The sequence below is a fragment of the Canis aureus genome, chromosome 13 (genome assembly GCF_053574225.1).
Source record: "Canis aureus isolate CA01 chromosome 13, VMU_Caureus_v.1.0, whole genome shotgun sequence".
NCBI lineage: Eukaryota > Metazoa > Chordata > Mammalia > Carnivora > Canidae > Canis > Canis aureus.
In genome coordinates, this window is record NC_135623.1 from 46,837,778 (window position 1) to 46,851,644 (window position 13,867).

The window sequence follows — 13,867 nt, forward strand, 5'->3', positions numbered from 1 at the left end:
GTTGACGACATTTTAGACAACAAAAGGTAAAGCAAGCTCGTGGAGAGTAACTTACTGTTTGAACAATGAAGAGGACTGTTCCACAGAGACGAACACATTTGTTAAATCGAAGCTCTAAATACTGTTTCCAAAAAAAAAAAAAAAAAGGAAAAAAATGGTTAATACGTGAAAACTTTACTTACTCTAAAAAAAAATTGGCTGCGTAAGAAGGAAAAGGGTTAGAGATGCAAAGCAACTTCAGCCATCAGAAAGAATAAAATCTTGCCATGTGCAAGATGTGGATGAAACTAGAGGGTATTATACTAAGTGAAATCTGTCAGATTTCAGAGAAAGACGAATACCATATGATTTCAATCGTATGTGGGATTTAAGAAACAAAACAGATGAACACAGGTCAAGGGAGGAAAAAATAAAATAAGATAAAAACAGAAAGGGAAGCAAACCATATGAGACTCTAAACTATAGGAAACAAATTGAGGGTCGCCGGAGGGGAAGAAGGGTGGGAGGATGGAGTAAGGGGGTGACGGTCATTAAGGAGGACACGTGACGTGAAGAGCACTGAGTGTTAGATAAGACTGATGAATCATTAACTTCTACCCCCGAAACTAATAATATACTCACTATATGTTAACTACATTGAATTTAAATTTTTAGAAGAGAAATTTTAAGCAACTTCATAAGGGATTTGTCTTCCATATTCCTATGTCATGTCCTGCTATTTTTCTTTACATACAGCAAAATTTACTCTTGCTTTAAATTATGGTTCACTGGGTTTAACACACACAGGACAGTTCTCTTGCCCTCAGAGAACTGGACAGTTCTCTTGCCCTCAGAGAACTCTGGTATGTTGTTTCTTTATGATCATACTTCCCTCCAGCCCCCAAACCTTGGCAATCACTGATCTGTTCTCCATCCCTAGTTTTGGCTTTCCCAGAATATCAAATAAATGGATTATATTCTGCATTTTTAGAATGAGCAAAGCACTGTTCTTCTCTTTTTCTTGGTATCGACTTCAGACACCTCCCTGATTCACTTGGGAATCAGCCATTTCCCACAGCAGGCAATTGTGATGGACTTGTCCATTGAGGTGCCCTGCCTCTTCTGACCCAGGGAGGGTCACCTGACCCACACTCAGCCAATTGGCTCCTCTTTCCAATGGGTATTTGGATCTTGGAGGTAAAATATAAAGAACAAATGATTGGAGCAGAAGTAGACTGATCCTGACAGTGGCCTCAAGAGGCTTCTCTGGCTTCTGTCCTTTTCACAGACTATTTGTTCAGTTTTTCACTCTGTTCTATGGGCTATCCCAATATCCTCCCAAATAAATTATTATTTTTTTTACTTAAATCAGCCTGTCAGTTTCTGTTCAAAGCCAACAACCCTGCTAATTTTTCCTATTCTCCTTGACATCTGCTATATCTTAAAATATAGTCTGCTCATCTCTTACATTATATATCATAATATATTATAGAGCTAGAATCATAGAATTTTAGAGTTAAAAGGAAGCTAGGATCTCAAATTTTCTTTAACATGAATATTATTACTCCCTTAGAATTTTAAAGCTGAAAACAGTCTTTTCATATACCATGGGGGGAAAGGAAGGAAAAACTGACATAAGTAATAATCAGGGGAAATGACACCAGATGTTTTTGCTCTCGAATCACAGGTGAGGGCTATAGAGTACTCGTTGTGTACACTGGACGTTCTCCCAACAACCCCGAGGCCATTATACCTCTTAGCAGGGAGGGCACCGGAGATCAGAGAGAACACCAAAATTGCAACCTAACAGCTCTCAGAACCACAATTCAAGTCTAGAGCCGTTCAATGCCCAAACCTGGGCAGGGAACAACTATATTATTCTAAATAAATAAGTTAGCACACTGACCATGGCTTTGAGTGAGTAGGTGGCACTGACACACAGTGGGACCTTCCAAAACAATTGACAGGGAAAAAAATTATACACCACAGTGTCATGTTTAGGAGGAGTTCCAGCCCTCCACCCAGTCCCCCTCATAGACGGCACAAGCTCGGGGTAGTCACTGAAGATCTCAAGCTCCTCCTCTTAAAAATGAGGATCACTGTATTAATTCTTTTCCCTCTTACTTTGCAGGGGTTTGGAGGCTCTCAAATGATATAAATGGATGGAGAAATATCATAAACTATTATTCAAAACTAAGATATTAAGAAGTTGGTATCCAGGGACGCCTGGGTGGTCCAGTGATTGAGCATCTCCATTAGGCTCAGGGCATAATCCCAGGACCTGGGATCAAGTCCCACACCAGGCTCCTGTTAGGAGCCTGCCTCTCCCTCTGCCTGTGTCTCTGCCTCTTTCTCTGAGTCTCTCATGAATAAATAAAATCTTTTTTTAAAAAAAAAGAAGTTGGTATCCAAATCCACAGGTATACTTAATTCACAATTATAAGCATACATATATATTAACATAACTACATATGAATAATATATACACATAAATATAATCCATATATATACATATATATGTGCACACATGTATACATACACATACACATATATTCTGGAAAGCTCAGTTCCAACAAACAGATTTCATGGATCCAGAAAGATCCTGCAGAAGCAGGGAATGAAACTGGATTCCTGCATCATACTACTAGTCTGTAGGTCTGCTAGTGGATAAACATCTCTCAGGCCTAAACTTTGAAGACAGGGATAAATAGATGACAAATGTGCTCTGAACAGCCAATTCTAGCTAAAGAAACATAAGATTTCTTAAGTTTCTTACAAAGAGATTTCGGAGTTGAGCAAGAATGCCAGGGTATCACTCAATGCTGGACTTGTTATTCTGTGTAAATGGTTCCACTCTCAGCATAAAACAAACAAAAAATATGCACAAGAAAGCGTCTGCAGTGGCCAACTGTCAGGGACAAAGCACGTGCTCAAACCTTGCTGACACCTGCTGCAGGGCACCCGCCAGCATGAACATGACTCTAGGTGTTCTATTCTGCTTCTCCTGTTCTCCCTGCATGTATAAGCCCTGCCTGGGGGGCATAAACAGACTTACCAAAGCCTTAGAAGTAGCCAGTAGACACCACTGCACGGCCTCCAGGCTACTTGGCCTCATCCTCTTCTGTAGCTTAACTGTATCTGCAGAACGGGGCTCTCCGAGGAACCCCCCCTCCTCAGGATCATTTTTGAGTACTGAGTTGGATGATGACCGTGTGTAGAACATGCTGCCCAGTGCCACATGTGTATTAAGCATTCAGTAAACATTAACTTTTTGCGACATTTTAGATGGAATCCTGCTAACAGCCTCCACCACGGGAGAAATGTGGGAACTCTGTTTCTGGTTTAGTTAATGTCGCTGCTCCGAAGAGGCATAGGTCAGTGCTTATGAGAGGAGCATTCACCTCTGGGGACTGAAGTCCTCTTGCCAGGTTCTTGAGCTCTTTCTGAGTCCTGGAGTTAGTTAACTACAGAGCAGAGCTCACAGACTCAAACTGCCTAAGGTAAGGGCTCATCAGGAAACACACACAAGTGGATCGGCCAGATGTTCGTATATTAAAATACTGGACTATCCCTCATATCCACTAAGAAATAAGTCCTCTCACATCTCCCTCCAAACCAAGTATCCCCTTCACCCCTCTCCCTTTCCCCTTTTGCATTTTTGAGGAAGACAAAATGAAGAAGACAGAGGTTTCTCTATCATAAGGCCAAAAAAAAAAAAAAAGTAACTAGGCACTGACAATGATGAGGCCTCAATGTAGAAATTAGCAGGGAGTGAGAGTCATGGCCTTAAAACTGGAGTTTCTGCACACAGGGAATGTGAGCCCAGTGTCACCAGGCTTCTAAATTTTCAAAAGATGCTAGAATCTGGAATTCTATTTGACCTTGCAACATCATAAATGTTAAATTAATTTTCTTTCAAAACACCGCAAGGGTCAAAAAAAAAGAGAACAGAGATTGGCCTGGAACAGCCAATTTGCCACCTATGAGTAAAACAGAGAAATTCCATCCTGCTCACCTCCGGGATGATGACTAAACTTTCCCAAACACAATGGGCAGAGTGAAGGGAAGGCACTGCTGCCCCACGGGTGCCTTGCCCTGGATGGCGTCACTATAGCCCAAGCACTTTGTCACCAACATTTGTGCCATTGAGGCCCCATGGCCAGCACCAGTTGAGCCAGCCTCATTAGGAAATCACCTTCCCGTGACTTAGAGGAGACAGTAACCTAAACTCAAAGACTGAGGTGACTGCTAAGAAGTAGCATCAGCATCCTCTGGATAATGACCTGTGAGAGAGGAAACTACACCAGGTTTGTCCATGCTGTTCATGGGCTAGTACCTCGGTAAAGGAGACCACGGAGGGCACTAAACAGGCCCCCTACTGCCCTGAGATTTTATTATCCCCCATCCCACACTCCCATTCCACAGCTCTTCTTTTTTAAGATTTTATTTATTTATTCATGAGAGACACAGGGAGAGGGAGAGGCAAGCTCCCTGTGGAGACCCTGATACGGGACTTGATTCCAGGACCCTGGGGTCACACCCTGAGCTGAAGGGAGGCACTTAACTACCAGCCACCCAGGTGCCATTTGATAGCTTTTTGAACTAAACCCAACATCCCCATCTTTGCAAAGCCCTTTCCTTCCAAAAACTGAAGAAAGACTATAACCACAGGAGACATGGTTTTCCTTCATCATCTTTCCACATTTGGAGAAGGTGAGGCTAAGAGCCCTGTGGCCAAATCCTCTGGGGGACTCCAAGGTGACCACCTCTGCCACTACCGCCACAAAAACTTTCAGCCAGCAAGCGTTTATCCCTCACTCGCTGGGCTGGAGACACTCCTGTGAGTGCTGCACTTGAGTCCCCTCATTTAATCCTCCCAAGGACTGGGTAGGGTCATTGGTATTATTTTCATTCTGGGATGAAAAAGTGGGCACAATGGGTCACCCAGGTGTACCCAGCTAGTGAGTGGTAGAATCTGGCCGCACACACCAGGTACTGAGATGAGTTAGGGCACCAAGGGAGGGGGGGCAAATTCTATTCCGGGTCCTGGGAACGAACGACAATGGTGCCTGTGGGCCTGGGACAAGGGGGTCCCTTTTGACCAGGAGGGACTAAGACTTGAACAACTTGCTCTCCCCCAAATAAAAAGTTCTACAATCTTTCCCCTTGACTCTGAATCAAAGATGTTAAAGCAGACAAGGAATGGCCTTAGGGAGCACTAGTCGGAATCAGTCCCTTTACTTCGGAAGCCGCCCTGCTTCGCTGAGCTCACCTCCAAGATCCTGTCGCCTCTACCGGGCTCTACCTAAAGGGGAGGGCAGCGGAGGTGAGGACCTGGACGCGGAGAGATTCCGCTACGGTAGTGGGTCCCCCCTCCCCGGAAAATCCCCCCACGATCCTGAAAAGCCCTTCCCGACCGTCCACTTCGTCCCCAGCCCACTGTCCCCCTACCTCATAGGTGCTGGTGATCCCCAGCTTGTAGAACACCGGGAGGAAGACCTCGGCGCTGATGGCCACCACAAAGAAGTAGGTGATGGCGAAGATGCTGAAGACGGCCCCAAAACGGTAGACCTCGGAGGGGGTGCCCAGGACGGTGACGGCCGACATGAAGCTGGCGGTGAGGGACAACGCCACGGGCACGGCGGTCATCCTGCGGCCGCCCATCAGGAAGTCCTTGGACGTCTGCTGGCCGCCCCCCGCGAAGGCGTAGTAGATGCCGATGGCGGCCGAGATGAGCAGCATCGCGGCGAACACCACGTAGTCCCACACGGCGAAGCTGCCGATGCCCCGCGCCGCGCCCATGCTCGCCCTGCCGCGCTCACAGCCCGGGCCCCGCGGCCAGCGGCCCGACCGGCCCCGCGCTCCCTTCTTATTCCCGGCGCGGCGGGCGGGGCGGCGGGGATCGGAGGCGGCCGGCAGGTGTCGGACCCGGACCGGCCCCGCGCTCCCCTCTTATTCCCGGGGCGGCGGGCGGGGCGGCGGGGATCGGAGGCGGCCGGCAGGTGTCGGACCCGGACCGGCTCCGCGCTCCCCTCTTATTCCCGGGGCGGCGGGCGGGGCGGCGGGGATCGGAGGCGGCCGGCAGGTGTCGGACCCGGACCGGCTCCGCGCTCCCCTCTTATTCCCGGGGCGGCGGGCGGGGCGGCGGGGATCGGAGGCGGCCGGCAGGTGTCGGACCCGGACCGGCCCCGCGCTCCCTTCTTATTCCCGGCGCGGCGGGCGGGGCGGCTGGGATCGGAGGCGGCCGGCAGGTGTCGGACCCGGACCGGCCCCGCGGAGGTAAGGACGCGGGAAGGCGCCGCCAGCGGCCTCTGCGCCCCCCGCAGCAGCCGAGCTCCTCCGTCCGGGACTTCGGCGGGGCAGGTGCGGCTCGGGCTAGGCTGCCGGGAGGCCGAGCGCCGCGGACACCTACGGGGACGGGAGCCTCCGGTTGCGTCGGGCGTCGGATCCGCAGGGAGCGCTGGGCCTCCAGTGGCACCTGAGTGGACGCACCGTTTAAATAAGGCGGCGTGGGTCCAAGGATTGTCACGCCTGTACTTTTAGCTTTACAGTTCAACAGTCCGGGTTCTTACCAGAAGATACACCTACTTTCTAGACCGCTTTATTTGATAAATGAATGGGCGATTCTGGTGACAGTGTGCGCTGAGTTGAGGGTCCCAGTTCTTAGGCAGGTAAGAGAACACAAAGGAGAGGAAGAAATCTGACCTATTGGTGCCTGTCTTTTCGTTCAGTAAACATTTCTGATCCTGAACAGTCTCTTCTAAACATGATAATTTCTATATTATTAATAGAGATAGTATAATAGTATAATTATAATAGTATAATACCTATTTAAGGAGCCTTTTTATGTGACATAGAACATGCTTAGCATCTTGTGCAATTAACTAGTGTAATTCTTACAATTACCCTTGAGGTAGGAATCATCTCCATTTTTCAAATGAAGGAACTGGCTTAGCAAGATGAAAACATGTGCCCGGGACACCCGGGTGGCTCAGTGGTTAAGCATCTGCCTTTGGTTCAGGGCATGATCCTGGAGTCCCTGGATCGAGTCCCGCATTGGGATCCCTGCACAGGGCCTGCTTCTCTCTCTGCCTGTGTCTCTGCCTCTCTCTGTGTGTCTTTCATGAATAAATAAATAAAATCTTAAAAAACAACAACAAAAACAAACAAACAAACAAAAAAAAACATGTGCCCAAGGAAATGGTGACAATTAAGATTTTTATTCCAGGTCTGATAGCAGAATTTGTTCTTCGAATCACAATGCTATATTTTGTAGAGTTCAAATGTAGATAGATGTTAAAATGCAGACATAAATATGTACACTTAAATGAAGATGCTAAGATATGGAAAACAAGATCATTTCCAGTGATATTTTAGGTGGCTTGCCTTGAAATATTACTAACAATACCTGAGTCACTCTTGTAAAGCAATGTGACTCCCGGGTTTTTCCTGTAAAATAGACCCTCCAGTCAAAAGTACCTGGCATAGTTCTACTTCAGGCCCTCCTTGTTCATTGTCATACATCTTTATGATTTACCAGCTGATCCTTGGTAAACAATCCACAGAATGCATTTAACCCAAGCCAGTATGCAAAGAAAGCCATCTCAGATTTTATTTTTTTGTGAGCTGGCGCTATTTGTATAACATTTTCAAAGGGAAATAAAGAAGGAAATAGAAGCTAAAGCCAAGCAGTTCAATCATTTAAACAAATATGTGGCTTGGAATTATGTGCCAACTGTGTGAAATTTTCTATCATTGCACTTATTATGACTCTCTTGGACAGACACAGCATTTTCTCCTGTTCTCAGTGCCTGGCACTCAAACTCAACAGGAAACAAGATCTCCTAATCCCACCTGCTTTACAGTACACCTGCTATACTCTCTCAACTATTTTAGCTCTCGTAGCATGTTTATACTCATTTGTTGGCCTTCATGGTAGTACAGTATTGCAGTTGTTTTGATTAAGGCTCTTAATGTAGGAGCATCTTATAGATGCTATGAGTCCAAAAACAGGAACTGGAAAGCCATTCTATATGCCAGCTTAATTTTTTCCCTCTTTTTCTCCAGATGTGTTCTCTGCATTGCCACAGGTACACGGTCAAAAATCCCCTTAATTCAGTGGACTGCACAGAATCATCAGCACCTTTGAATTCTAATTCTGAATCCCTGGATGGCTCAGTGGTTGAGCCTCTCTCTGCCTTTGGCTCAGGGTGTGATCCTGGAGTCCTGGGATCAATTCCCATCTCCACCCCCCCCCACCCTTACCCCCTTCCCAACCCCCCCCCCCCCCCCCCCGCATCGGGCTCACTGCAGGGAGTCTGCTTCTCCCTCTATCTCTCTCTGTGACTCTCATGAATAAATAAATAAAATCTTATAAATAAATAAATAAATAAATAAATAAATAAATAAATAAATAAATACCTGAGAGAAGAAATCCGTTTGGTGCAGCCTTGGTTACATGTCCCCAGACCTCTAATCTAATCTAATCTAATCTGATCCCTGTCTAGAAGAGCAGGGTTCTCATTATGGGCTGCATAGATTCACCCTGAGGGTAGGGAAGAGGGATTGGTTCTCCACGTAGGAGGGTGGTAAACTCTGAAAGGTGTCTCTGTTAAAAGTCTATGCCATTCTATTATCTCCTGTGGATGGAAGATAAGCTCCTTGGGAAAAGGGACTGTGCTTGCCCATCTTTGTAACCTATCCCTGTTTGTTACCTTAAAAACATGCTAAATCTACTGTACTGATCCTACTTTACGATGCTTGTTGGCATCCAGAATTTCCCCCAAAATTTCCAGAAGTGAAATTAGGAAATCTGAGAGTGATTTTATTGGATCCTGAATCCAGATTTACCCATATGCTTACCAAGGGGGGGGGGGGTCCTCTTGTTTTTGAGAGGAAAAGTAAAGTGTTCTACCAATATACTTTCTACTGTCTGCCTATTTACCTTGAAATAGCAATCACAATTCAGAATATCTTTTTAAATTGGCAAAGAAAGATAAAAAGCACACAATTTCCTCTAGGAGTACTTTCTTAACATCCTTCCACCTAGGAATATTGAGTAAAGTTGGAAATTTCAGTACAATTGCCATTGTCACATGATTTGTGTTGGGAAAGATGTATATGAATCAGTACTTAGCATCTCTATTCCCACACACATCTTTTTTTGTGTCTTTCTTATCTGAGTCTCACTCGAACCAACTCTATGTAATCAATTCTGAGTTGTCTTGGTAGGTACTTTTACTAAATAATGGGATCTACCAACCCAATACATTTAGCAGGAAAAGTCTTATCTAATGTCTTGGTATGCTTCCTGCTAAATAATAGGGGCTACGAAACTCTTCACATTTTTCCTTCTAGCAAACTGCCACAGCAGCTTATTAGTAAGGTCAATATTTGTGCTATCAAAGCCCAGATCCTTAGCCTGCTTTTCTTGCACAGACATTTCCCTCCTTTTGCTACTTGATTTTTGTTGTTTTCCCCAAGTCTCACCCTTTCCTACGTATGTATCTTTTATTGCAAGGAATCTCAAGTCTTCTTTTGGATACAGAAAATTATACACAAAGAAAGAAAAACATGTACTAAAATATATTCCTTGTACATACCCCAGTACCTCATAAATTACCACTAACATGGCATCAAAGGAGTAAAAATAGGTGTCAGCCCATAAGGACTGGGTGAAGGCAAGATGAGATGAACACCACAGTTTGGGAAGAATGAATGCAGACAGACGAAGGGAAAGTGACATAGGTTTCAGCTTTCCTCACTTGTGAAATACCTTGAGGAAAGGAAGCCAATAAGAACGAAGCAGTTTGTACAATAATAGCCCAAGGAAGAGTCAGAAATCGGAGGGGCCATATACTTCTATAAAGGTTGGGTATGAGGTAGAATGAAAACCCAGAAGATTCATATTAAGGAGTGCTTTGTTGACGGTATCTTTTGCTGTGCAAAAGCTTCTTATCTTGATGAAGTCCCAATAGTTCATTTTTGTTTCTCTTGCCTTCATGGATGAATCTTGCAAGAAGTTACTGTGGCCAAGTTCAAAAAGGTGTTGCCTGTGTTCTCCTCTAGGATTTTGATGGAATCTTGTCTCACATTTAGATCTTTCATCCATTTTGAGTTTATCTTTGTGTATGGTGCAAGGGAGTGGTCTAGTTTCATTCTTCTGCATGTGGATGTCCAATTTTCCCAGCACCATTTATTGAAGAGACTGTCTTTTTTCCAGTGGGTAGTCTTTCCTCCTTTGTCGAATATTAGTTGGCCATAAAATTGAGGGTCCACTTCTGGATTCTCTATTCTGTTCCATTGATCTATGTGTCTGTTTTTGTGCCAGTACCACACTGTCTTGATGACCACAGCTTTGTAGTACAACCTGAAATCTGGCATTGTGATGCCCCCAGGTATGGTTTTCTTTTTTAATATTCCCCTGGCTATTCGAGGTCTTTTCTGATTCCACATAAATCTTAAAATAATTTGCTCCAACTCTCTGAAGAAAGTCCATGCTATTTTGATAGAGATTGCATTAAACGTGTAAATTGCCCTGGGTAACATTGACATTTTCACAATATTAATTCTTCCAATCCATGAGCATGGAATATTTTTCCATCTCTTTGTGTCTTCCTCAATTTCTTTCAGAAGTGTTCTATAATTTTTAGGGTATAGATCCTTTACCTCTTTGGTTAGGTTTATTCCTAGGTATCTTATGCTTTTGGGTGCAATTGTAAAAGATACCGTCAACAAAACCCAAAGACAACCTACAGAATGGGAGAAGATATTTGCAAATGACGCATCAGATAAAGGGCTAGTTTCCAAGATCTATAAAGAACTTATTAAACTCAACACCAAAGAAACAACAATCCAATCATGAAATGGGCAAAAGACATGAACAGAAATCTCACAGAGGAAGACATAGACAAAGACATAGACATAGACAGAGGAAGACATAGACAATAAGCACATGAGAAAATGCTCCGCATCACTTGCCATCAGGGAAATACAAATAAAAACCACAATGAGATACCCCCTCACACCAGTGAGAATGGGGAAAATTAACAAAGCAGGAAACCACAAATGTTGGAGAGGATGTGGAGAAAGGGGAACCCTCTTGCACTGTTGGTGGGAATGTGAACTGGTGCAGCCATTCTGGAAAACTGTGTGGAGGTTCTTCAAAGAGTTAAAAATAGATCTGCCCTACGACCCAGCAATTGCACTGCTGGGGATTTACCCCAAAGATACAGATGCAATGAAACGCCCGTACACCTGCACCCCGATGCTTATAGCAGCAATGTCCACAATAGTCAAAGGGTCAACTGTATTCTTGTGGAAGGAGCCTCGGTTCCATTGAAAGATGAATGGATAAAGAAGATGTGGTTTATGTATACAATGGAATATTACTCAGCCATTAGAAATGACAAATACCCACCATTTGTTTCGACGTGGATGGAACTAGAGGGTGTTATGCTGAGTGAAATAAGTCAATCGGAGAAGGACAAACATTATATGGTCTCACTCATTTGGGGAATATAAAGGGGAATGGAGAAAAAATGAGTGGGAAATATCAGAAAGGGAGACAGAACATGAAAGACTCCTAACTCTGGGAAACGAACTAGGGGTGGTGGAAGGAGAGGAGGGCGGGGGGTGGGAGTGACTGGGTGATGGGCACTGAGGTGGGCACTTGATGGGATGCGCACTGGGTGTTATTCTATATGTTGGCAAATTGAACACCAATAAAAAATAAATTTATAAAAATAAAAAATAAAAGGAGTGCTTTGGGACCGGTAGTCAAGCAAGTGCCTCTCCCTTCTTCTTGGTGGAAAACTACAGATACAATCTGGAAAGGTTAAAGTAAAAAACAAACAAAAACCTCTGGCTCAGGACACCTGTATCACAGCTTAAGGACTAGAGTGGGGCAGTTTCCTAGCAGACAGAGATTAGAGAAAATTTGTATAATGAATGGCGAGACACCCTCCCCATTCTTTTCTCTACGAGACTCCCAGAATGAGGACTCCCAGATTTGTATCCTTCCTCAGGCAGGATTGGAGAGGATTTTTTCCTGAGGTAACCAAGCAGCCCAAGAGAATTCTGGCATTCAGGGGTTCCATAAAAAAGCAGCCCGCCCGCCGCCCCCACCCCCCCGACCATCCTACAATGTTGCCCTCTCATCAATGAGCCCAGCCTTCGCACACTTTCCCATTAGTTTCTAGTGCCTCTTTCCTTAATACAAATGGATAGTCAGGGATCACTATCCATTAGAGAAAAACCCTTTGCATGAAAGACAGAGATAAAAACAAACTAGAAAAGAAACATTACAGAGTGCTTGGTGCTCAGTCGGTTAAGCATCCTGCCTTCAGCTCAGATCATGATCCCAGGGCCCTGGCATGGAGGGGTCCCTGCACAGCAAGGAGTCTGCTTCTCCCTCTCCCTCTGTCCATCTCTCCTGCTCATGCTCTCTCTTTCAATAAATAAATAAATAAATAAATAAATAAATAAATAAATAAAATCTTTAAAAGAAGATTTTACAATTTTAGGGTTTCCCTTTGCTTCCTGCATGGAGGAAATTATCAAAGGAAAATTCTAAAAAATTTCCCCCAAATCTTGAGAACATGATTCTTCAGATTGAAAGTATTCACCAAATATATAGATAGTGAATTTAAAAAGACCCACAAAAAGGAGCACCGTGGTGCCTACATGGGTTAAGCGACCAGACTCTGGATTTCAGCTCAGGTCATGATCTCAGGATCCTGGGATCAAGCTCCATGTTGGGCTCCATACTCAGCACAGAATCTGCTTGGGATTCTGTGTCTTCCTCACTCTGCTCCTCTCCTGGCTTGCAAGTACATGCACTCTCTTTCTTAAATAAATAGATAAATAAAATATTTTTTTGAAAAAAGACCCACATCAAGACCTAACATTCTGAAATGTTAGAACCTCATACATAGACAAGCCTAAATGGTTCTAGAGATTAAAAAAAAAAAAAAGAAGAAGTCACATACAGAGATCAGAAATCAGAATCGCATCAGATTTTTCAACAGCAACATTGTTAGCTAGCGGACAATAAAGTACCTTCAAAATTCTTTAGAAAATTATTTCCAACCTAAAATTCTACCTCAGTCAAACTGTCAAGCAAATGTCAGAGGACAATAAAGATGTTTTCAAATATGCAAGGTCTCCAAAATTGTATTCTCAAACACATTTCTTATGAAGCTTCTGGAGAATGTGCTCTACAAAAGCAGGGAGAAATGCAGAAAGAGGAAGACATGGGGGTGAGGAAACCGGGGATCCAGGGAGATTAGGAAGCTCTATGTGGAACATATCCAAGAAAAAAACAATGAAGCATATAGATCGCCTTACAGCTTGACCTTGATGAGGGAGGAGTTTTAAAAATTCTTTCAAAAAGTGGGAGTGATAAAGTGATGGCAGATACATGGAAAACTAAGCAAAATACAGTTGACTCTTGACCAATGTGTGGTCAGTTAGGGTCAACGCCCCTAACCGAATGGTGGAAATCCACAGATAACCTTTGACTTCCTGAATAATAGCCTGCTGTTGACAGGAAGCCTTACCAATAATATTAACAGTTAGTTAACATATATTCTGTATGGTGTGTGTAGATATAGATATAGATTATATACTGTATTTTTACAATAGGATAAACTAGAGAAAAGAAAATGTTATTAAGAAAATCATAAGAAAGAGAAAATACATTTACAGTACTGTTCTGTATTTTTTTGAAAATCTATGCATTGACAAGTGGATAGACACAGTACAAAGCCACGTTGTTCAAGGGTCAACTGTATTTCCTGCTAAGTATGTCAGGTTGTACAGATACCAAATTGGCAAAAACTACAGTCAAATAACACCAAGCATTGGTGAGGATGTAGGGCAGTGGGAA

At 44.0% G+C, this 13,867-nt stretch overlaps 1 protein-coding gene across 1 annotated transcript in view; it reads right to left on the reverse strand.

Annotated features, from left to right (window-relative positions):
• SLC5A8 (solute carrier family 5 member 8) overlaps positions 1 to 5,850 on the reverse strand; it is a 70,565-nt gene extending 64,715 nt beyond the window's left edge. Inside the window, exons 1-2 of the mRNA XM_077846043.1 lie at positions 5,431 to 5,850; positions 56 to 121 (exon numbers count right to left, since the gene is read on the reverse strand). Of these exons, the coding sequence (XP_077702169.1) occupies positions 56 to 121; positions 5,431 to 5,781 (417 nt within the window). The 5' untranslated portion in view covers positions 5,782 to 5,850. The remainder of the gene's footprint in view (positions 1 to 55; positions 122 to 5,430) is intronic.
• Between the last annotated feature and the right edge of the window lie 8,017 nt (positions 5,851 to 13,867).